General features: G+C 32.8%; 2 protein-coding genes across 2 annotated transcripts in view; both read right to left on the bottom strand.

The window, feature by feature from the left end:
* The window catches only part of LOC127853016 (adhesion G protein-coupled receptor L1-like), a 41214-nt gene extending 36084 nt beyond the window's left edge, over positions 1-5130 (bottom strand). Inside the window, exon 1 of the mRNA XM_052387133.1 lies at positions 4990-5130. Coding sequence (XP_052243093.1) covers positions 4990-5056 — 67 coding nt within the window. The 5' untranslated portion in view covers positions 5057-5130. The remainder of the gene's footprint in view (positions 1-4989) is intronic.
* An 11630-nt stretch (positions 5131-16760) lies between these two features.
* LOC127853018 (adhesion G-protein coupled receptor D1-like) overlaps positions 16761-27335 on the bottom strand; it is a 155525-nt gene continuing 144950 nt past the window's right edge. The window contains exon 11 of the mRNA XM_052387135.1: positions 16761-17519. The gene's annotated coding sequence lies outside the window, so the exon portion shown is untranslated. The remainder of the gene's footprint in view (positions 17520-27335) is intronic.

Here is a 27335-nt window from a genome sequence, read left to right as displayed (position 1 = left end):
TGAATGACGTAATCAAGCAATTTCGTCAGCTGTGTAGTAAACTAAGGTCTAGCTGTGTAGTAAAATAAGGTCTAACTGTGAAGTAAAATAAGGTCTAGCTGTGTAGGAAAATAAGGTCTAGCGGTGTAGTAAAATAAGGTTAGCTGTGTAGGAAAATAAGGTCTAGCTGTGTAGTAAAATAAGGTCTAGCTGTGTAGTAAACTAAGGTCTAGCTGTGTAGTAAACTAAGGTCTAGCTGTGTAGTAAAATAAGGTCTAGCTGTGTAGTAAAATAAGGTCTAGCTGTGTAGGAAAATAAGGTCTAGCTGTGTAGTAAAATAAGGTTAGCTGTGTAGTAAAATAAGGTCTAGCTGTGTAGTAAAATAAGGTCTAGCTGTGTAGTAAAATAAGGTTAGCTGTGTAGTAAAATAAGGTCTAGCTGTGAAGTAAAATAAGGTCTAGCTGTGTAGGAAAATAAGGTCTAGCTGTGTAGTAAAATAAGGTTAGCTGTGTAGGAAAATAAGGTCTAGCTGTCTAGGAAAATTAGGTTAGCTGTGTAGGAAAATAAGGTCTAGCTGTGTAGTAAAATAAGGTCTAGCTGTGTAGTAAACTAAGGTCTAGCTGTGTAGTAAAATAAGGTCTAGCTGTATAGTAAAATAAGGTCTAGCTGTGTAGTAAACTAAGGTCTAGCTGTGTAGTAAACTAAGTTCTAGCTGTGCAGTAAAATAAGGTCTAGCTGTGTAGTAAAATAAGCTCTTTTAGTATATATGAGCAGTTGTGTCAGCTTCTGATCGTTGCGGTGATAGTGTCTGTTTACCAAGCGGGCGACCCAAATTTAATCCCCCATTTGGTTCAGGATTATTTTCTTATTAGCAAAACGAATTTTAAAAAAACGCTGCATTTGGATTGATAAATTACGGCTTTTATTTATATACGGTATAATAATTTGAAAATGAAACATTCAATTCATATTTAAATTCAAATTTAAGAACAAATGAAATATCTTGATACATTTAATTAAAGTTTTCACCGCGTTTGACCTTTTACCAGAGGTTAAAGGCCCAACAAGTAGTCCCTATGTACATGTACTAGCCGTTTAATAAAGCTAAGGTGTGGGATAAACCTTATCTTTATCCAACGGTCGTAATTTGTAATATAAGATCATTTAGCTGTAGGATAAAACAAGAGTTGTTTATATACTAAAATTAAAAATATTGGCGGGGATAAATGCTGAATCATGCTTTCCGAGTGAATTCAAAAAGGCAGAATTTTTTGTATTTTGCAGTGGTGAAACTAAAATTTTAGTTGCTCTGCTTGAGTGTGTAACATTTGGCATACTGCTTAAATTTGAATCGAGGCATATAGAAATATTTTGTCTTGTTACTCTGTTATTGCGTGGAAATGTTTGGGACTATTTCGATTGGCGTTAATGGGAACGATCACATTTTTTTTAAAAATATTACTACGCAAGGTTAGATTCAATTAATTTAATCTGTTTTTGCTATTGTTTTTACCAATTAAAGACTGTTTAATTGCATCCGGAACAAATTAATTAAATATTGTAAGATAAATAGAATACTATGTTAGTGTGAGTGTGAACTTGAATCGTCTCAGAAAGGCTTACACGGCTCGGCAAGAAAAGCCATGTAAACCTTTCTTCAACTCGTCCTATACATTCAAGTATAAAATCACGCTAACATAATATTCTCTATTTATCTAGTTAGTCCATTCAGTATAGCTATTTTTGTTAAGATGATGTTCTTCTCATTCACTTCAATCCATGTTGACGATAGTTAAACTCTGAATATGTTACGTTTTCAGTATCTCAAAATTAAATAAATGCCAAAAACTAAAAGAAAAGAATTATATTCCCACCATAATGTTTTGTAATTGAAAGTACACACACATAATAAACGCTATTTAGGGTTATTAAAATGATGTGTTTGTTCATAGGATTTAAATTTATTGCTGATTTTTGGCCAGCAAACAATGATTTTGTAGGTGTATATTTAATCACGAGGGTATAAGACCAAGTGGTAATGCACCAGTTTGTTAAAATAACCTGCCGAGTATTGATGCCTAGCTCATTAATCGATATACTAGTATGTTGAATCAAGAATCGAGCTGTTACGTATACACTCGCATAATATTTGATAACATGAGTTTTGTACGGTTTCGTTGTTTCGAAATGTTCCCCACCACTCCAACCTAATTAACTATTCGACTAATTACAGATGGAAATAATTTCATCATTATAGGTGCAATTTCCAGCTAATTGTTTTTGTTTCTGAAAGATATTTTATTTTTGATGTGATATTGTTCGTTGGGTGGGGGGGGGGGCGGAGAAAACCCCACCTGTCCGGTATAGTGATTACCAACCAAACTCACATGCTTCCGGGCGTCCGGGAACAAGATTAGAGGCGCAAGTACCAACCACTGCACTAACCGGACAGCCAGGATCGGTATGCGTGTGTCGGTATTTGAGACTAAGTCATTAAATGATCAAGCAATCTTTATACATTCTACAAGTGTCACGGAGTTTGCAGTTCGATAAAAAAAGGAAATAAAATACATTAGCAAAAGTAAACATGCGTAAACAGCCGGAGGTAATTGTAACGAATGTATAGCATTCAATACAAATGATATCAGTAAATGCTGTTTCATGGAAATCGCAGCGCCGCAATGTACTACAGACTAGATGTAAAATTGACTAGATTGCAAAAACACATCACTATGCATTTCTAACGTGTCAAAATGAACATATCACTCAACTTTTCATGACTGAACAATAAATCTTACTGTAACATTTCTTATTATGCGCTTTATATTAAGAACATTCGATCTACATCGAAAATAACCTCTGAAACAATATATTTTAATTTCAAACTATGGTTTACTTTCTTGATTTTGTTTTTTTTAAAATAGATTTAGGGTCGATTCGGATTTTGAATCCCTTTTTATCTTATTTATTTAAATTATTATTTGTTTTATAATAACTGATTAAATAACCATTATGTCTACGTTTCTGGTATTTAATTAGGTGAAGTCGACCAAACTATACGGAATTATACAGGCCTATAATTATACTATATTTTAATTAAGGATTTCAGTTGTAAGCATAAATCGCATGCTGTTGAAATGAATAAATACCAACTTTAAGAATTACTTTTTACCAAAACTCAACGGAGTTTTCCTTCGACAAAAATAGCTTAAGTCTCTAATGCTCTCCTTCGCGGACATGTACCTGGCGTGATCGGTTACTTGTTAATTTTTGTGCTATTGTTTTGGTAAACGCACCGATAACCACTATCAGGTAGATTTGTAAACATGACGTGTGTAACCATTTGTGAAATCGTTATTTAAAAAAAAAGCATTTTACCGCCTCCAAATCCGATTTAAAAAAATCGGATCACGGCAAATTCAGTGGGTCGGTGGAGAAGAGAAACCAAACATATTTTTATTTATGGTATATGTTCAATGTGTAAGCATTCATACAATCTGTATGTTCACCAAGTTTATCAATCCTATATTGTTTAGGAAATAAAGGCTTTAATCATTACTTAAAACCTAAAATATACATAAAACTTATGTCAATGACAAATAGCATGAAGGCTTAAAGCAACCTTGAAGGATTACGAAATTATATATATAATATAATATATATAATATAATCATGTACCGTAAGAAAATATACCTGTTGCAGGGATATGTAAACATTTAATATAACGATTTGATAATTCAGACTATCAAACGTTTTATATCACAATGCAACGTTTACGAACATTTTATATACACCGCAGTTGTGTATACTGAAAATGTAATATCTCAGTCGGTAAAATAAGAACTGCTGATCTTCGCATGGGCAATGGTTTAGATATACGTGTGTTTCCCATGGTTCCAGAGTAGGTCTTCTTAGGCGGCGGCATGTTGAACCTTTGTTTAAATTCCTGACGCTCGACGCGATCTGCGAATCCAGTGTTCCGAAAGTTTCCCTCAAAAGACAACGCCTTTCAAAAGCTCGGCATATAGCTTGCTCAGATCGTCGTTTTTAAATTTGTTGGGACCGTTAAATTTGTTTTCCTAATAAATGGATTCGACTTTGACGACGCAAAAATGTAATGATGCTGTTTCTGTTTTCGTTATTTTTAAAATTCCCGAAGGTTTGAGACTCATGTGTAGGTTTTTCGATTTTGTTAGTTAGAAACATTAATGTCAATTAGTTCGCAATACAATGGATATATATGTATATTTGTCTTACGCTAAACGCATGATGTGTATTGGCTTAATATATCATACCAAGTCCAAGTGTGCACTTCGGGCATTACATATTTAAAATTATACATCGTAAACAATAAAAAATGTTTTCAAGACAGGACATATTTATAAATTTGATGATTGTTACCATATGTTTGTATCTGTTTTATCCTTTAAACACCAAAATTTTATATCGAATACTATAACATGTACGGTTCAAGTGAAAGCTAGCCTGCTTACGAAATGACAACAAATCCCACAAATTAAGATGTTTCACGCTATAACGAGTGAAAATTCAAAATAAGCACCTCTTACTTATACTACTTTTTGTCTTATATTTCTCATGTATAATTAAAATATAATTCTTTGATATTGGAATAAGATTCAGTCGCTATTTACTCAACGGTTACATCTTACATGAAAATTACATCATTGTGGTTGTGGAATACTTGATATATTTTAGTAAAGTGAACTTATGTACATTGGAGTATTAATCCAGTGCTTGTCCTTTCCTTTAATTGTTGTTTATTAACACACGTATAAAAATAATTTGTCTTTAAATAATAATAAAGAGCAAGAAGCAAAGTTTAATAAATTATATACTTATATCATATGAAAATCATGTAATAAATGAAACAAGGAAATGAAAACGAAAAGTGAGAAATGATTAAGACATACAGAAAGATGGAAAACTGAACGAATTAAAGCATCTCTCCAATTTACTCTTTAAAAATTAAACAATAAAACCACAGCCTACCTGGATCTGTGCTGTCAGCACGTGTTACACATAAGCCAAAAAGTATATATCCCAAATAATACATCATTAACAAGCAAATCTACATTTCAAATAAACATCCACCGGAATGTAGAGGAATATAACCTTATATGCATCTGTAATGTGCAGTATTTGTTTTGAAGCGCTAAAATGTAGGAATTGGCACTCGATATATGTCAGAGTATAAATGTCAATGAATTAATTTGTGGCAGTTAACATTCTGTTGATATTTAGAAACGCTCTGTTATATTCATTTTCACAAGATAACAGTTACAGCGCTTCAAGCACTGACCTAACTCGATATTATGCAACACGGACGAAATGCTATCAATCATTAGTTATAGGTTAGGAAATACTATTGGCGTATTATATGTTTACCAGGAATATGAAATAAAGCTGTTGGAACACAATACACTCACAGTCCTTCATGGAGTGTTCTCTTTATGTAAGCATTTTTAAATTCAAATGGAAACAAAATGGTTTCATTATTTATTAATTTACTAATAACACGATTTGTTCGAAGTGTTCCCATATATAAACCAAAGTTACAACCTGTATAAATTATCATTTATCGGAACCAAGGCAAAGAAAACACTATATTTACAATCATCATCATCATCATTGCCTCTATCTAAAAATATAAACAGTTGGTAATAATAAACCGTGTATTCACGTGTACAGCTCCATAATTGTCCAAAATGCAAAGTCCATTAAAAAGCGCTATCTTCCAAAATCCCATATTGAAAAGTTATACATGTAGTTGGAAAATCGACTACTCGAGCAATACACCCTAGGATGTCATTAAGAAAAATATGTCAAGCAAAAATTTTAATCTCGGACCTTTAAATAATTTAGCCACTTAATCACAAGTCTGCAGTTTCTATTGATTGTAATTGATAATACTCTCTGATACGCGTCTAAGACGTTATACAATCCATGCAAGCGCAACGAAAAAAAGAAGGCAATGTGTTTCGAATGACGACCTAGGATATGATGATATAAATAGGGGTAGAATAAAGTTGAATATTCGTACCGATCTCCATCTTTTCATTTACAATCATCATATAATTTAACAAGCATATTCTGTGTGTACGACTATTCTGCTTTTAAAACATGCAACCCCTTGTAATTTATTTCATTAATAACCACATAAAACAACTTCAATAAGGTAATGTATTGTTTAATAAAAACGTAAAAACAACTACAATAAGGTAATGTATTATGTGCATGTGTTATTTACATTGTCTATACGATTTTATACTATCCAGGCAAATAGGAATGATATAACTAACACTATGCAACTTCTCATTTCCATCACTCATTTTGCCGTTACTACTTTTTCAAATGATTTCTTAGTATTTCTGATTACCTATTAAGTCTTTCCCTCAAATTTGTTGCGCGCTTGCCAGCAGGTATTTATTAGTGCTCACGACTTACTTAGCATTTCTCACATGAAAGTTAACTCGTGGGAACTATATACTCAACGAGGTAGCGGCATAAATAAATCAATCCATATGTTAACTCGGTTCCACTGTAGTATTCAAAATTATAATATAATGACGACTCTGCATTTACATGTATATTTATATGATACACGCCCAAATTGTTTTAATAAAGATGATACTCACTGAACAGGAACAGGTGCACATTTGCCATTCCAACACATGATTATTTGCAAACAGAAGTGATATTTAAATGAGTGGCGTAAACTTAAATGTGTAAAGAACTCAAAACGTCTTTGCCAAAATTGTGTTTCTGTGCATTCTCGTCTAGCAGTTATGCTGAGCGGTGCTAAGAAATGGCACTTGTTAAACCTAATTTTGCGATCAGGTTTTAATTATACTGATATGACAGACACATACGAACGATCTAATTTTTGTGGAATTAAGCCAATGATGTTTAACTCACCAATGAATACATGTGATGACACGAAATGAAAATAAAAATATATCTTAAAAGCCCATAAACACTCAAAATCATCTAATATTTCGTACAATTGTTCAACAAATAAAGTTAAAACATAAACCATCAGTGTTCCTCATAGCAAGAGCCACAATTTTATTTAGATGTAGTACGGTAACATAGATTTAACATGATACAAAATGCTCTTTTTGTGGTTTTTTTTTGTGGGGGGGGGGTAGAATATTACATTTTTATTTCCCGGCACGATATCTATTCATACGAAACACGAACACTAACATGGTAATTGAACATGTGTTGAATATATCGTCCCACAAAAAACAAAAGAGCATTTTATATTCGTATGCATATAATCTTGCAAAATGACACCTTAAATGGAACATGTCCTCGAGTACATGATTAAAATAAGCGCACTCAAATAATTATAAAAGCTAAAAATTAAACTTGTCAATGAAAACAACACACGAAAAAAATAACTGTTTCAAACAAATATAAACATTTTCTTATCGCCGTTCGCGTGAAAATATTATATGTTAACATGTTTTGACAGAATAAAAATATTGTACTAAATATCGAGGCCTAATTAATTTTCAGAACTACTCCGACAGCTGGTACCGTTGATGATAGAACGCATATATTAGAAATCTATTTTTAGCTAGGATAACTGAGCGTTATTCTAAACTAACAGTCGCATAAATACAACAAATAGAATAAAACAGAATTAAAACACTTGAAATGAGTAAACCAAACTTAAAGCGGCGAAACAAAGTGGAGCAATGTAACGTGAAATAATATAGAAACCTAATTCTCACGACACCCACGTGCAGTAAAAGTAATGATTTGAATTCAAATAATATAAACTCGATTACAGACCTAGATTTGAAATAAGCTCTACATGACATCTTTTGATAAACACCAAAGTCCCCGACGCTCGATCCATTTCATTTAGAACTGTAAGAAGTTTAAGTTACTGAAAATCGAAAATAGACCTGAATATAGCTCAGCATGGACATACTATATTCGACAGCTCATAACCTCGACATCAGCGTGCTATACTCAGATTGATTTATAACAATGATAAACAACACAAACTCGCATACGGACTTGGCTCCGTATTCAGCTACGAATTCAATGCTGCATGCAATGAAATCCTGTGAGAAATAACCCATTCCACAGAATTCGCTCAATTATATTCACAACAATAAAAAGCTCGATGTGCAACGCTAAATTCTATGGAAGGGAAAGACCGCCAATATTATTTATCACCAGAAATGTTGCATGTGTTGAGTATTCAGCTGATATGTTCCATGTTGCAATTATAGATTATACAAACATGTCAAATAATATCCGTTCAAATAAACAAGGTTTGATATTTTATGTTTCAATTTTCAAAAATGTTACTTTTTAAGGTGGATACATCTAAAAAGTTCATCTCGTGCATGGCCCAATTAAAATTGTTAAATAAAAAAAAATGTTCAAAATGTAAAATATACATTTACTTGTATACTCAAATCGCAAACACAACGCACAAAACTTTGTCGCAACTCTAACGTTTCTTAACAAAGGTGAATTCTAAAATATACAAATCGGCAATAGTAACTTAAACGAACTTCTTATTTCCACTGTGAGCATGTAAACACGTCTAGATTGGCCAACGCGTATATTTACATCTTGCAATATAACAAGTTTACATTTGCACAGTTGTAAATTCTGTAATCTTTACGCGGTGGAATCGACAAAATTATTTTTCGTCTTAGCCAGGAACCAATGCTGCGCTTACAGGCCGGGAACAATTGCGTAAATGTAAACATTGATTATTCTGGTGCAATAACGAAAATAGTCAACTTCGGTGAATAAAGTATGTATCAAAAAGGTTTTTGTATCATAAACTGTGGGATATTTTCCCGAATTTATATTACATTTGTTGTATTACTAAAGGTTTTTTCTTTATATGGGTTTACACCTGATTTTGACGTTTCAGGACAACAATCGACACAAAAGTGTTTTGTTTCAGATTCCATTTTGGTATCCTTCAAATATACCTAACTGTCATAACAGATTAGCATGATGATGGTCCTGTTCACCAAGACTTTGTGTGTGTTTGAAAGTAATAAAATGCCCAAGGCAAATGTATATTAAAATAACATCCAGAAATTAATATGAACACATTATTATAAGTTTCTAGAACCTATGTTTTAGTCTGTACTGATAATATATCTAATTAACCAATTTTTACATGATGGAATACTGAATAAATTGTGTATTGTTCAAACTAATTTATTTAAACTGAACATATTAGCCCATTCCCACTCAGAAGCAAAGTGAAAATGACTATGTGCAAACAGCATAAAACCAGAACAGCCTGTGATTAACTCGCAGTCTGTTGAGGTTTTATGCTGTTTGCCGCTCATCAGTATAGAAAGGGTTGGAAATGAAGCCTTTAAAACTTGAATTTGTTAAGAAAGGTTTTAAATTAAATTTAACTTTCTAAGGGACAAAAAATACGTATCTAAGTGGTAAAGGAATAAATAAACCACACTGTTGAAGTTGTATCTATTATCTTTTTTAGCAAACATGTTTTGTTCAAATAAAAGATTTTTTTCCTATTCGCTTGTCTTTTTTTTAATATCATGATTCATATTTTGCTTAATTATTTGTACACACTTTTTGTATAAATAGAATACAAAGAAAGTAAAAGCACTTAAGTTAACATGTGGTATTCTTCTGTTGTTTTTCAGACTTGAAAAGGATTCGTCAAAAGATTTTAACCAGTTTTAAGGTGCGAAGCTGTGTAAGTAGAACACGAACACCATCGAACGACACAGAAGGTGTTGTTATGCAGCAAATTTAATATTATAACTGCAGTGACTCTGCTTAATTCAGTGGTGTTTACGGAAAGCTTTTTCTCTTAACGAACTATATAAACAAACCATGTTATATTTATTTTTGCAATACAAAGTGTATGCATTAATAGAGGTATATATTTATGTTTTTTGTTTCTATGTTATTACTGATATTGATTAGTTGCATATGGACTCTGATTATGCAGATTACGAGATTTATTAAAGTCTCATTATCATGTACATAGTAAAACATATACACAATATTTTTTAAACACAGTACATAAAGGCCACTCATAATTGAGTATGCATGTTAATAAAACAGTGGTTTCACAACAAATAACAGTATAAACTAATGATGCTTGTTTGTGATCTATTAAAGTTGGCTTTTTTCTGCATTTGGGAAAATGGCTTGGCTTTCCAATTTGGGGAAAAAATATTGACAAAATTGAAAAAGGGAAGAAATTTCCCATAGTTAGCTTTAAATTTGGGGAAATTTGCATCATTTTAAAGAAATTTTCTTAGGGGAAGAGGCCTTTGTCTTGAGGGAAGGGGCCTATATAAAGCCCGTGCTAAAGAAGGAAACACAGCCCTGTATACCCATATGGGTTTCTTTAGTATATCTTTTAGTATATCTTTCATTTGCCTCGATTGCATGAGGTTGTGGGTTCAATTATTGTGGGTTCAAACAGAAACGGTACCAGTTTCTACCTGCGGTTAACGCTTACCACTTTGCAGGGAATGATTGGCTCCTTCTCAAAAATGAAATGAGACCCTTGTGGTGATGGATTTCATCAGGAAATAGGTGTTGAGTGTGACTAATAAGTTGCCAAAACTTGTTTCAGAATCGACCTTAAATTAATTTCTATAATCTAACCATCAAATATAATTAAAACAATATATCACACAGATGCCGAACAGTCTATTTTATAAAATAAACATTGAAAAGGGAACCAATATATGATTCCTCTTTGAACTTATGTATCACAGAAAATATCTGTCCTGTGGTCCCTTGTACTCTCATACACGATAAAAGCTCTGTCTCTAATGTACGTCTTTGGTAAGATAGAACACAATTGAACTAGGTAAGATGGTGAAAATACATAGGGCATGAATATCCCATTAAATGGGAATGTCACTCCACCACAAATTAGTTGAACGTTACCAAGCTGAGTCTGGTCTGTGTTCAATAGATAATGGGGGCAGACTTCCATGCCAAATCAGAATTAATGTTTAAACCTAAACGTTAAAGAAAAAATTATAAATTAATAAATGCCATGTAATTGTGTATTTACATATTGTTAACAAGTAAATTGTTTACATATTACCGCGAGCAGGTGGTTGAGAACCACTTATTGTGTGATCCAATGTGCCTAACACCTATCTGAATCCATGAATATAACAATAATGATGATGATATATTGAAATCTTAATAAAAACTTACCTTGGACCTATCAAGACTAAGAAGTTAAGCTGGCAGTAAGTTCTTCCACGATAACAGAAGCTACTACTAACTACAATTTGTACCCTAACACCGGTTGACTTTGCGGTTCACTGCTTAATATGGAAATGCGTTGTAAAATGTTGAATTGTGATTCGTCAACTTGTATTCTGTACACTTGTATAGTATACATTTGTTAGATGCTGACTTTTGGCAGGTTACTTAAACCGATTGTACAACTTAAAAATATTCAAGATGCTAATGTAGTTTTTCATCGACTTCCTTACTTCATTTTCTGATTTGTAGTTATAAAAGTTACATGTTTGTATTTAAAAATTTTAACCTGTTGAAGTAAGTCTACACATGTGTACTGTTGACATCGATAGAATTAAAATGAAAATATCTCTATATTCATAATTGATTTATTTGCATATCAATTTTGTAGAATCGGAACATACGTTTTACTCTTCACAATTTAAAAAAAACAACAGATATTAAAATGTTGCATTTAAGCATTTTAAAAGTGCTCTGTTTAACAATTGAGCTGAATATTCAACACTTGCATTATTTCTAGTGATGATTATTTTTGCGGGCTTTCCCTTCCATATAATTCATCTCTACGTTAGAATACCCTAAAATGAGCATAATGCCCGCGACATCCGCTTTCCATATAAATAAAAAAATATTATTCATATTAATTGATATAATAATAATGAGAAAAATAATAATGAGAATAATAATAATGAGAATAATAATAATGAGAATAATAATAATGAGAATAATAATAATAATAATAATAATAATAATAATTATTATTATTCTCATTATTATTATTTTCATTATTATTATTCTCATTATTATTATTATCATGGGAGTATTTCAATTATCATTAAATTAAAATCCAAAAACGACATGGCTCCATATTCAGCTTTTATTTTCGATGTTCATTGAAAGAATTGTATAGGCACCGCATTGCGGCAGAAGCTCTATATATTCAGTACAATACCAAGTAAAGGTATCTCAAATTAAATACAAACCTAAACGCCTTTCATCAACGAGACATTGCTTGACACTCGTTATATCGCTTGAGAACGATACCTATAAAACATTACGCAAAATCAAAAGATTTGACCACAGCTGTGCATTTAATTTCTTTTTCATACACCGCATTCCAGAATCATCAACGTTCTATATTAAGAACAAGCAAGCCATTGATTCAAAGTATCAAAGAGGCGCCATTAAATAGTGAATATTTTGTCAAATAAAACAATAATAGGCGTGATCTTGCAAATTAATTATTCAATCACGCTACTTAATCGCTTATATAACGACACTAGGTTTCATTAATCGTTTAGAATATAATAAACCTATGAAAAATTAAACCATGCTCACAAACAACGAAATCCAAATTTAGCCCCACTGTTTATAATTTGGACTTTAACTTGAAGCATCATGGGGGCAAGTTTTCTCGTAATAGTACGATTGTTTCACCCTCGTTGAGTTTTGATAACCACAACAGACAGGTATATTACGATACGATGGAGTCCTGATAGCTGTCACAAGGTCCCTAGTGAGTCAGGAGCAGCCAGATCTCAAAACAGACTGTAATGTCTGTTGGGCCAAATTAAGCATACCCGATTTCCGTAACATCTATTTCGGTTCATTCTACAAGCCTCATGAAAATGACCCAAATGCCCTTTCACAATTATGGTTACCTCTGCAAAAAATCCCCCAAAACAGCATTATATGGCTTGCAGGTGACTTCAATATGCCCGACATTGACTGATCTTCAAAAGCTATTAAGAGCTCCTGCAAATTCAAGACCCTTTATGAAAATTTCCTTGAAAATATTGTTAGTCTGAACCTTGAACAAATGGTAAAAATTCCGACAAGAAATAATAATGTCTTAGACCTACTCCTCACAAATGTACTCTCACTGGTTCATAAAGTTACATCCCTCCCAAGTTTAGGAAACTCTGATCATGATATTATCTTCCATGAATTTAACATAAATAGAGGCCGCCCAGTCCCAGTCCCTAACTTGCATCTCTTCTCAACTTATGGATCATATCATTGTTTCAAACATGATGACATTCTTTGACAAGCACGATATCCTCAGTCCCCCATAACATGGTTTCCGGACTAAACGTAGCTGCGAAACTCAGCTGCTGAGTTTTTCTCAGGAAGTCCTTGACAGCCTTGACAGTGGACAACAGACTGACGTCATTGTGATGGACTTTTCAAAGGCCTTCGACAAAGTCGACCATCACAAGCTGATACACAAATTAAATAAAATGGAGTTGACTGTCATGTCTCCTCATGGATTAAATCATTCCTGAGTAACCGCAGCCAAAGGGTTGCGGTTGAAGGTCAAATATCAGATGAATTGCCCGTGTTATCCGGCGTCCCTCAGGGTTCTGTTGTCGGACCCTGTCTGTTTCTGGCATACATCAATGACCTGCCAGAAACTGTCAAAAGTAAGACAAGGCTATTTGCGGATGACACTATAGTCTATTTAACAATTAAGGGACAGACATTCGCAAACCAACTACAAGAAGACTTACAGAAACTTGAAGGCTGGGAGCGGGACTGGGCTATGGAGTTCAATCCGGACAAGTGTGAGGTGCTAAGGATTACCCGTGAAAAGAACCCTACCATCTTCCAATATACCCTAAAATCCGCTGATACTGCTAAGTACCTTGGAGTAACTATCTCAAAAGACTTAAACTGGACCCATCACATCAATAAGATAACCTCCAAGGCAAAAAACTCTCTAAGATTCATACAGAGAAACTTCTAAACTCAAAATAAGGAAATAAAAACCACAGCCTATTTCACATATGTTAGACCCCAACTAGAATACTGCTCTGTAATTTGGCATCCTTGGCAGAAAAATCTTACTTACAATATAGAAAGTGTCCAAAGAGCTGCGGCTAGATATGTTTGTAACAACTATAACTTCCAAAGCAGCGTAACACACATGTTAAATGATCTTGGTTGGTCCACCCTAGAAAGCTGCAGACTCCAAACCTCTATCATCTTACTATATAAAATTCAGTATAAGCTAGTTTATGTTGACCATGTCCACTTCACCCCTACCCATAACTTGAACTTCCTAATCCCTCATTCCCGTACCCAGTACCACCTAAACTCCTTCTTCCCCAGAACCCTAAGGCATTGGAATAGTCTCCCATACCAGGTCAAGTCCAGTCCCCGCCTAGATATCTTCAAAGATAGGCTGGTGACAGTTAAAGTCTAGCCACCTTACTATGTTTTTAATTCTGCACACTTTTATCTTTGAACATTCATTTTCTAACCTGCACTAATATCTTATTTTTAACACAGTTTTCTTGCCAGCGCATCCCAGTTATAGTCAGAATTGATTGTTCGGGAGTAACACGTAGACGTAGATACCTCGTAAACAACTGCCTTAAGTCATGTGCACAAAATCGACCTCATAATGAAATCGATAACTTTCAGGGAAACATTGATCTATATTATATTCATATTTATTCTGTTATTTAATCATTTATAAATTTGTAAATAGCATTTAATACATGTATATTATAATATGTTAATATTGATTTATAATATGTTAATATTGATTTCACCCACGATTGATGACTAAAACAATAATGTTCTTTTACTCCACAATTATTTTGAAAGTGCTACTTTACATGAACGTCAGGTTGATTAGATAACTTCATAGCGAAAAAATGTGTGAAATATGCATATATGAAAGGCAATTCATCGCATTGACTGACATGATTTCACCACAGTCCATACTAATATCACGTATGTTTAAGTCTTTACGGAGGCGTGTTAGTATAATACAGCCTTGAGAGTATCTAATAAAATCGTTTGGATTAAACGGATCACTAGGCTCTGTGTGCTTGTATTTTTTGTTGTTTGTTTTTCTATCTTATTTATAACAACGTTATCTAGTGTATATACTGTATGAAGCACTGAAAGATGTCTGCTGGTATATTATATAAAGGTTGCGTCATGATCGCGCAGCAAATGTCTCCTCACGGAATTCAATCGTTCACATTAATGCTATTGAATGGATTTGGCATGGATAAGCGTAAAACTCGCAAGGGTATTCGACATATATTTGACATTTTGTATAACCATTTAGCGCTCGCGATCTTCGTAAAAATATGCACTTACTTTCCAACATGAGGCATTCACATCAACACATTAATTGCACTTTAATCGCATACACTACAATATAAAAGTATAAGCAGCAAACACTTATTACAATCGCATAAAAAGCGTACAGTGACACGGTAAATGTAAGTTAGTAATATAACATGGTAAGGAATATGTGCGACGCCCACGTTTTGTTTCAATCCTATATAGCGCCGCGAATAATCACAAATGATCACAAAACATTCTACGTTTAAGATGTGTATGCAAAAACAAAACAAACTGAATGTAAAGTATTATTTGCATAAATGCACATATGAAAAAGAAAATGACCACTAACACAAATTAAACATTTTGATTGTTGAATATATAAATCACGGAAACGCCAACCACATGTCCGGCTATGAATCGGGCAACTCCGGTGACAGTTGGAAGCAGTATATAGTAATTTAAAGTCGTGTCTTCCATAACACTATATATAAATGTATTATTATGATCACACAAAAACGGTTATTACTTTGTAATTAGTCGGTTTGCTTTGCACACAGACAATCGTCAGGGAGAACAAAAGTTGCGGTAGACTTTTTATTGATGAGTTATCTAATCATGTACGTGAAACATGTGGTACAGGCATTTTTATTACACATGCAATCTCCGATGGAGGTTAATCTTGATAAATCTGCGAAAAGTTTTCTTAATGAACGAAAATCGGAGAAACACTTTTCGAAACCTTAACTTCGCAAATGTAAGTACTTTTTAGAAATGCCTCATTGAGATTGATCTTGCGATTAAAGGCGCATTACTTATTCTTAATTAATGGTTTTTATTTGGTTTTAATGGTATAATTTGCATTTCATTTATTTATTATTTTAGATCAAAATCGGCTCTTTTTTAATTTCCCTTGGGATATTTTTCCATGGACATAATCATTATATTTGCAGATGAGAAAAGAATCCCATAGGAATTATGAAATGATAATGTAATCAAACATCATTTTAGGGCTTAATTATCGTTGATATTTTTAATGAAATAGGAAAATCCCATACTGAAGTAAGAAAAATGTAAAAAGAAATCTTGTTTTTAGAGATTTATACATTTGATTAGCAATACTAAATTTTATCAAATGATGATCAATCGACTGGATTTTAATGCCTTTAATGCCTGAAAATAGGATGTTTTTTTATCATATTCTAAAATGGGGAAAATCTTAATTCTAAAATAAGGAAAAATTAAATAATGATATTCATAATAATTGACAAAGTAATAATAATAGTCTTTTACAGATCACGTGTTCAGATGAGTGTAGATGAGAAAACCGCATGACATATGTTAACATATGTAAAGACATGAGTTAAAAAAAACGGAGTTTGAAAGTAGTTGATAATAACGAAATATATAAATCCTTGAACTTTGTTATCTTTATTAACCATAAGAGAAAATAAATAAAATAAAACAATACATGTTATAGAAAAAAACAAAAACATACACATTTATTATCATATGTATAAGAAATTGAAGAAAATAAATAAATTAAAAGAGAAATTGAATACGCCTATATACAAATACTATTTATAGAAATATAAAACACCCAAAATACTTTTTGAATAGAAGTTACAATCATAATATCTATCTGACGAGGATACACATTGCATTAGTCTTTTGTTTAATCAAAAAAACAACACGAGTATGGTTATCTACTAGACAACGGATTTGCAAGTACAGTCAAATGTTCTGACTGTTTCACGATCAAACCTTGATTGCACAATCTACTATCAAACTTAGTAAACAAAGAACTAATACAGTCCAGATTGTTATAATACAAGTCCATGTCATTTGAAGTTTTATTTATCAAAATTATCTCATAGTTTAAAACAAAATGCTGCAATGAAAAGCTCTTCAATGCAAAAGTAAAAGCGGTAACATATTGAGTATAAATTACAAAAAAATAAGAAAAACAAAAATTTGAAAATGTCTTTGCACTACATATTCACTACTTTTCAAACTGGTCAAACTTCATGAATACATCACACCATTATACAAACAATCATATTAAAAGCGTTCATGCATAATTGAATAAGGTTCGCTATTATGATACAGCCCAATGGTTACGAATACAACACTTATGAAATCAATCATATGAGTAAAGCCGCCTTGTACTTTGACCTCGTAGTGACTTTTTTTTCTACGTGGATACTCTGACACTGTGTTAAGAAGATTTCTAAAATTAAAAAAGATAACCAATCGTACATATGTTATATACTATAATTTTAACTAAATATTATATCTATATGTGTGCGTTACTTTGCAACTCGACAGAGTGATACAATTTTGTTTCAAGTATATCATTGACTGCTTATTTTACAAAAACAAAATAAGTACAAGAAAACGTTCACCTGGGATATTCATTTACAAACAAACTTATGTCAACCTAGCGCCGAAATATCAGTTAAAACGTTAAATGAATGGACTAGGGTTAGTTGAATGTATTGGTTAACGTAATAAACATGATGCTCGCACCTGCGTAGACCTCATCTCTGTGTCTCCGGTACGAACGTCGGTAGATGTGAACCATGATAACTTACTCTGGCGTCGAGCGTCGCGTACCTTTCAATAAGACAGTGGGTTTATTAAATATGAAATACTTATCTGGTTTCTTTGAAATGTGCATCTCCGTATTTGAGTTTAAAGTGACGTGTTTACAGTTTAGCAAAACGACAAACAATGACATAATGCGTTTGAAACGCTTTTCGTTACTTATTTGGAACATACGCATGCAATTCTAGCCAAACATTTGAAATATCGTCATAATCTCCGAAGCCTGCGTGGTGAAATTGTAGTGCGTTATATTTTGCGTCTGAACATCACTGGTTCAAATCATGGGGCATGTAACATTTGTCTGTTTTGCCCTTCTTTAATAATGATTTTCAACTATGCAAAATACAATGTATTTGTTTGTAAACCCACTTAATGACCATCAAAAACATCGACTTCTTTCAAGATCCAATTTAGGCGTTCATGTTCCCAATAACATTACATTATTTATAAATACTAACTTTTCTGTCAAACACGCATTGTACCAGAAATATCAGGAATCCCTGTAACATAAAAAAGAATTTCTTTGTAAGTTTCCATTTCCTATAAGCACTGCACATGCGACACTATGAGAATAAGGTGAAACTCTGACATGTCTTGTTAATTATTCGCGTATGTTTGTAATAAATGTCCAGATAGATTAAACTCTTAGCTATCAAAGTAGTTGCTATTATCTTTTGATCGTATTGTTGTGCAATACCATCAACTGCAAGCGATATTAAACGTTTAATTGTTACCTGCAGGCTGTTGAAGATGGCGAACAAGTACTGGAAGACGAGCGTGTCCTTGTTGACTGCAAAAATACCGAACACCCAGGTGAGGCCCATCACGGGAAGTAGAATAAACACACTCCGCACACCGGTCCTGTGATGATACAGGTGTACACATGAGCTTTAAAACGTGAAGCTCATGTATGTGAAAGGGTATTACGAGACTGTGAGTCAAAGCTTTTGCGACAGTTCGTGCCATTAAATAAAAACTACGCATTAATTCGTTCTGCAGCAAAGCTGTTTAACTTTAATCATCTTTTTTGCTGTATACAATCAAATAGACTAGTATGGCCGTTGATGCGTTAAAATAGTTATTGTTCACATGTTGTATTCTTTGATATCGAGAACACGTTCAAAGACTATTAATCTTACTTGACCCACTCAGCGTCTGTTTTCTTTGACATAGCGGCAACTCCGAACAATTGTTTCAACACGAGCACCAGGATAATCAGGTTTGTCTGATATAAAAAATTAATCACCAGACAGCGGTCAAGTTGTACTTATACAAAATGAAAGTAGATTTCAACAATACCTGCACTTAATACATACATTTATACTATAATCCTAACAATAGTAGCGATACATTATCATTACACTCTATTTATAAAAGGATATGTATCAAATACACAATATATATATCTATATTTATTGTTGTTTCCAATCTGTCTGAATAAACGTGGTTTGTCCAATATAATGCGTTCCACAATGATTTAGTTGTATCATCTGTCTATACTTAATGTGGTACCCAAGGGGTCTGAATTTACGTGGTTTGTCAAATATAATGCGTTCCCTGTTTCTTTATGTTATATCATCTGTCCATACTTAATTTGGTACCCTAAGTGTCTGAATTTGAGAGCTTGTGCAACATGTAGCGTTCCAAATTTCTGCGTGGTTTATCCAATATAATGCGTTTCACATTTCTTTAAGTTATACAAAATGTCCATGTGTAATGTTCTTCCCAAGCAGTCTGAATTAACATTGTTGTCCAATATAATTTGTTCTCAATTTCTTTTAGTTTTGTCAGATGTCCATGCTTAATATGGTTCCCAATGTATCTGAATTAACGAGGTTTGGCAAATATAATGCGCCACCTATTTCTTAAAGTTGTATCATCTGTCCATAGGTAATATTCTTTCCAAGGAGTCTCAATTAACGTGGTTTGTGCAATAATATTTGTTTTAAATTTCTTACAGTTTAACATAAGTCACACTTAATGTGGTTTGTCCAATATAATTTGTTCTCAATGTCTTAAAGTTCTATCATATCTCCATGCTTAGTGTAGTTCCCAAGGTGTCTGAATTAACGAGGTTTGGCCAATATAATGCGCCACCTATTTCTTAAAGTTGTATCATCGGTCTATATTTAGTGTGGTTTCCAAGGTGTCTGAATTAACGTGGTTTGTCCAATTTAAAGCGTTCCCCATTTGTTTAAGTTGTATCATCTGTCCATACTTTATGTGGTACCCTTAGTGTCTGTACTTACATGGTTTGTCCAATATATTGCGTTCCGCATTTCGTTAAGTTGTGTCATCTGTCCATACGTAATGTTTTTCCATGGAGTCTGAATTAACGTGGTTTGTCCAATAATATTTGTTCTCAATTTCTTACATTTTTATCATAAGTCCATACTTAATGTGGTTCCCAATAATATTTGTTTTAAATTTCTTACAGTTAAACATAAGTCACACGTAATGTGGTTAGTCCATTATAATTTGTTCTCAATGTCTTAAAGTTTTATCATATGTCCATGCTTATTGTAGTTCCCAAGTTGTCTGAATTAACGTGGTTTGTCCAATGTAATGCGCCACCCATTTCTTTAAGTTGTATGGTCTGTCTATATTTTATGTGGTTTCCAAGGTGTCTGAATAAACGTGTTTTGTCCATTATTATTTGTTTTAAAATGCTTAAAGTTTTATCATTTGTCCAAACTTAATGTGGTTTCCAATGTGTCTGAATTAATGTGGTTTTTCCAATATAGTTTGTTGTCAATTTCCGACAGTATTATCATCTGTCCATACTTAATGTGGTTCCCAAGGTGTCTAAATTAACGTGGTTTTTCCAATATTATGCGCCACCTATGTATTAAAGTTGAATCATCTGTCTATATTTAATGTGGTTTCCAATGTGTCTGAATTAACGTGGTTTGTCAAATATAATGCATTCCCCATTTCTTGAAGTTTTATCATCTGTCCATAATTAATGTTGTACCCTAGGTGTCTGAATGAACGTTGTTTGTCCAATATAATTTGTTTTCAATTTCTTAAAGTTTTATCTTTTGTTCGTACTTAATATTGTTTCCAATGTGTCTGAATTAACGTGATTTTTTGAATATAATTTGTTCTCAATTTTTTAAAGTTTGATCATATGTCCAAACTGAATGTGGTTCCCAAGGTGACTGAATTAATGTGGTATGGCCAATATAATGCGCCCCCTATTTCTTAAAGTTGTATCATCTGTCTATATTAAATATAGTGTCCAATGTGTCTGAATTAATTGGTTTATCCAATAAAATGCTCTCGACATTTCTTAAATTTTTATCATCTGTCCATACTTAATGTGGTTTCCAATGAGTCTGAATTAACGTGGTTTGTCCAATATAATTTGTTCTCAATTTCTTAAAGTTTTATCATATGTCCATACTCAATGCGGTTCCCAAGGTGTCTGAATTAATGTGGTTTGGCCAATATTGGCCAATACATAGTTTCCAATGTGTCTGAATTACTTGGTTTATCCAATAAAATGCTCTCGACATTTCTTAAAGTTTTATCATCTGTCTATATTTAATGTGGTTTCCAATGTGTCTGAATTAGCGTGGTTTGTCCAATATATAATGCGCCACCTATTTCTTAAAAGTGTATCATCGGTCTATATTAAGTGTGATCTCCAAGGTGTCTTAATTAACGTGGTTTGTTCAATATAAAGCGTTCATGTGGTACCTTAAGTGTCTGATTTTAAGTGGTTGTTCAATATAATGCGTTTCCCATTTCTTAAAGTTGTATCATCTGTCCATACGTAAGGTAAATTCCAAGGAGTCTGAATAAACGTTGTTTGTCCAATATAATGAACCACATATTACCTGAATTGACCTGGTTTGTGCAATATAATGCGCTCGAAATTTCTTTATGCTGAATATTTGTCCACATTGAATGTAGTATCAAAAGTGTCTGATTTTACGTGGTTCTGTCCAATATAATACGCTCCCAATTTTTTGAAGTTTCATCTTTTTTTACGTGTTTTTGTTATATATAACGCGCTTCTCATATATTAAAGATTCATCATCTGTCTATACTCAATATGGTTTCCAAGGTGTATCAATTTAAGTGGTTCTGTCAAATATAACACCCTCCACGTTAATTTGTCTTTAACGGTGTCCTAGTTTATGTGTTTCTGTTTTATTTAACGCGTTTCTTATATAGTGAAGATTCATCATCTGTCCATACTCAATGTGGATTCCAAGGTGTATGCATTAAAGTGGTTCTATCCAATATAATACGCTCCACGTTTGTTTGAAGATTCATCACCTGTCCATACTTAATGTCGTTTTCAATATGTCTGATTTAACGTCGTTCTGTCCAATATAATACGCTACCAATTTATTGAAGTTTCATCTTCTTTAAATACTAAATGCAGTTGCCAATGTGTCTGAATTTATGTGGTTCTGTCCAATATAACACACCCCCCTTCTGTTTAAGGTCTATCATCGGTCCATAGTTAATTTGGTTTCCAAGGTATCTGATAGTATGTGGTTGTGTCCGATTTAATGCGATTCTTAATTCGTAAGATTCATCAGCCGTCCATAGTTAATGTTGTGATCGAGGTGTCTTCGTTTACATGGTTCTGTAAAAATAACCGCGCTCCCATCCTTAAATTTTTCATCATCTGTCCCTCCTTAATGTGGTTTCCAGGATGTCTAAATGTATATTGTTCTGTTTGATATTATGCGCTCCCCATTACTGGATGATTTATCATCTGTCCATAGTTAACGTAATTTACAATGTGTTTGAATCTAAACAAAATCCGATACCATGCGCTCCGACTTCTTAGAAGATTCATGACCTGTAAAGTTGGTGTCATATGTGTCTGATTTAACGTGGTTCTGTGCAATATAACGCTTTCCATATCTAAACAAGTCCTAGTTTGTCCATACTTTATATGACTTTAAAGGTGTCTGGGTTTTCGTGTATCTGTTAAATATAACGCGTTTCTTATATATTACTCATCCTGCTAAAATAGATTTTCTTTCAATTACATTATGTTTGTATGTTTTTTAAGAATATTAGTCATCAATAATGTAACAAACGACATGTATATTAGAAATATCAACGAAAACAAATGCAATTTATTAATGGTTTCAGAAAATGCCATCCAAAGCAAGAAAACAAAAAAAAATACAGGTAAAATGTTTGCATGTTTGTGGTTTTGTAAAACTTGTATGATAACACTTTTGGCATTATAAACAATTCGTTCAATTAATCTTAATTATGCTATCGACACATTGTTTCAAACAAGTAGTTGAATTATATAAACTAGACTTTAATACAAGATACTCTTGTTTCAAATATATTATCTATAGTAAGTTAAACAATAAAACTATTATCAAACTCATCACTCACAAATATGCTAGGAATATTTTTATGATCACTGTGTAATCGGGGCAATTAACATAGAACACTGGTCGAGGAATAACTTTTTATTCGATAACTTGGTAAATTGCATCGCATGTTGCCACTCCGGTTAAACTATTTGTCATTAATTTGTTGATTATCTTGTTTCAGGTAATAGGGTTCCGTGGACTGCAGACGAGATTAAAGAAATACACATATATTTCAAGGAGTATATCGCCTTAAAATCCAAAAGGCCATGTCCTCGGATGGCGGAAATATTATCTGCAATTGCGAAGAGCAAGGCCAGTGGCGGGACCATATGGAAACGCCACTGGGAAGTTATAAAGAAGAAAGTGTCTTATCTTGCGCAAATAGCCAAAAAGAAATAAAACGTACTAGAAAAAAATACAAAGTCTGTGTGGCCTGTAGAGTATAGAACGCACGGGGTGGAATCATTGCGACCACAACGCTCGTGTTATGTGCGTAAAATGTCGCAATGCAGCTTCCGTTGTGGTGGCAATTTTACAAAATGGATGCAAACGGTGAGTATGATGCTATTTTTTACGTTTCCCTAAGACATACAGACCTTAATTTAAAAATCAGAAATGCTATTCGATACGAATATTAGTATTGTTTACTATTCTGGCAAAAATTGAAAAAAATCCGATATCCTAACCTCAAGGACTTTACAAAGGTTGGTTCATGTGATGTTGACAATGAAAAAGTCGCATATTTTTACGATATTATTATATTCTTGTACAGAAAATCCCATTAATATTCGTTTTTTTTAATTACTATGTTCGGCTACAAAACATTTCGTAACCTCTGCTGAAAAGAAGACGTTGTACCAGCTGTTTTGAAAATGTTGTGTACGCGAGCATATGTTGTGGTCGCAATTTATTGTTGTGGTGCTAATGTGAAGCAAAAAAGAAGGATAATTGAGTCTGTATGTCTGTCTCTTTTAGAAATATCACTTATTTTGGGGATTCGTGACAATATTCTACTACGTTTCAAATGCAGGACAAAATATTTTTTTCCGACAGCTATTTGGACATAATCGTTTTCACCACACTTTTAAACAGGCGTACTGGTATTTAACGTCCGATTTAAAGGTGTTTATCCACGGACTTTTGTATTGTTTCAAATGATACTAGATCTCTTTTGTCTTCCCATTGGGAATGCCCATCTGCGATCAAAAAGCAATAATATAAAAATAATGTTTAGTATGAGTGGTCCTAAGCGAGGTTTTTATGCAACATAATTATATTGTTTCAGTTTTTTAAAATAAAATATTACAAACCTTTTTTGTTTAAACAATATTTTTTAGTTCACTAGAAAGTACATAATAAGCAATACAATACAAACATACATATTATTTTTGAACAATGCACAAGACATGAAGAAATTGCAATATTGCTTAATATAAAGACTGAAGGATACAATTTGGCAGAATTGAGAAAAAAGCTCTAGGCTTATGCTATGTCTCTCTTTTGTCAGTAAGAAGCGCTGCTGTTATGGTGTATCAACCAAACGTGTAACCACAACTTATGAAATGACAAAATTAGGAAAAATATAGTTCCGTGATTGGTATTTGAATACCGTTTAGAAATGGAAAAAATATATATGTTGTGAACATTTGTTCTTATATAAGTTACTTCACATCAGCACCACAACAATATATTGCGACCACAACATGTGCTCGCGACCACAACATTTTCAAAACAACGTGTACAACGCCTTCTTTTCAACAGTGGTTACGATATTTTTTTGTAGCCAAGCACAAAAAAAGCAAATATAAAATGGGATTTTCTGTACAAAAATTAATAAAATCGTAAGAATATGCGACTTGTTCATTGTCAACATCACATAAACCAACATTTGTAAAGTCCTTGAGGTTGGGATATCGGAATTTTTGCAGGATATTTGCCAAAATAGTAAACAATATAAATATTCGTATCGAATAGTATTCCCTGATTTTTAAAATAAGGTCTGTATGTCTCCGGGAAACGTAAACAACAAATCGTACTCACTGTTTGCATCCATTTTTTGAAATTGCCACCACAACGAAAGCTGCATTGCGACATGTTACGCACATAACACGAGCGTTATGGTCGCAATGATTCCACCCCGTGCTTATATCGTAATTAAAAACAAACAAGTGCGCTCTTTACTCTACAGGCCACACAGACTTTGTTTGCCAAATCATTTCTTTTCGTAACAAATGCTCTAAGATCAGACTAACAACTGTGAAATATGTTTGTAATGCCTTTAATTTTTGTTAACTCAGTTAACTTTACGCCATACTTTACCGATCTTAAACCTAGCTCGAATGTGCGAACAAGTCCCACTCAATTTCATTATATTGTTTTGCAAATTATACCACATTACTTACTTAGTCATCCTTAATTTGATTTACTTAATACCCAATATATAGACATTGCAATAAAGTTTGTCTAATCATGCAAAGATTTAATAATTAATGGCAATGCATTTTTGGGGAAAATGAGCCATCTAACAAGTGTTCATGTTACTGTTCATGATATTTAACAATAATGATGTATATATACATTGTCTAGACCGTTGCGGACCCATTCCTGTCTTTGCTTATGCTATCGTAACTTGTCTGGTTTCTAAGAAAAATGTTTGTTACGTAACAGGTGTCATGCGTAGGTTTCATAAATACCACTTTATGTATTTAAATAATAATGTATATAGAAATAGTCGATAAGGATGAACATATGAACTCATTTCTTTTAACACTTTTCTCAGTAATTATCTGCAGATTACGTTTATAAATCTCACTCTTACTTCTGAAATATTACAGATAATAATTCTTCCTTGATCATCTACTTCTTCGTGACATATAAGTGTTTGTCATGAGGTTTTAACAAACTCATGGAAGTAGATATAAACCCAAATTCAAATCACAATTTATTTAACGAAATCTCTTTCCAAAGGTATATGTGTATCTCGAATACTGTATCATATGTAAATTATGATTTGTGTTAGTGAGCTTGTGTTTTTTATTTAACCCCTATTACAAATACATATTGTTTTGTTCATGCATATTTCCTTTTGCTTCAAGGTTTATAATAAGGTCGTTTGAATGATGAAACAGTAACTATTTCACCGTGAACACGAATCTAAATATACCATCTATAATATTGTTGCGTATAGACGGTAGTTTATTGTGAAAAACTTACTTTTACTAATACTAATACAGACATTATTCCAAAGGATAAACCTTTATGTATTTTACTGAGAAAACTAGTTCTTATAGATCATCTATCATTTCTTTTTGTATAGGTGGTCTTCAATAGGGAAATAGATAACGTAAACTAACACTCGTGCTTATATTACGTTTATCCCAGATATAATGACAAGAAATTTAAAAGCTACTGATTAATATTTTTCGCAAACTACGTTCCATTTTTAGAATATACTTCCTTCTATCTTTGTCAATACAATTTAAGAACAATGAAGGTATTGATGGTGCCATCACTGCCCTTTTCTGTTATTGCGGAAATGTCATTGTTACATCATAAACTTGTTACAAAATATTGTGAATTTATACATTAGTATCTTTCTGCAAAAACGTTGTATGTTTAACAATTATTAAAATGAAAGTGTAGGTTCCACTTTCACCATTACTTGTTAAATAGTCATATTTTTTTAGGCTTCGAGCAGGTATAAGCATCACATCCGAATATGAGATTAAATGTTATTTTGTTTACATTGGTATATGTTTTTAAATGCAATCAAATAGCTTATTATTCCCATTTTATTTACAGCATATGTATTTTTAAATTGTTTCGTGTTTATCGATGTATCTCATACCTACAAAACATAGACATCATTGCGTATTCTCACTTTGTCTCTTCTTCACAAAGTACGCAAATCCTCTTAAATTTTAAAATATGAGTCCAAATCAAAATTTATAATATGCATATCACACCGACGTAACTACTTAACTTTAGATAAAGCATTTCCCTATTTTCATGAATATATTTTCG

This window comes from Dreissena polymorpha, chromosome 12 (genome assembly GCF_020536995.1).
Source record: "Dreissena polymorpha isolate Duluth1 chromosome 12, UMN_Dpol_1.0, whole genome shotgun sequence".
Taxonomy (NCBI): domain Eukaryota; kingdom Metazoa; phylum Mollusca; class Bivalvia; order Myida; family Dreissenidae; genus Dreissena; species Dreissena polymorpha.
Note: the sequence above shows the minus strand (reverse complement) of the source record. Positions and strands in the feature narration are given on the sequence as shown.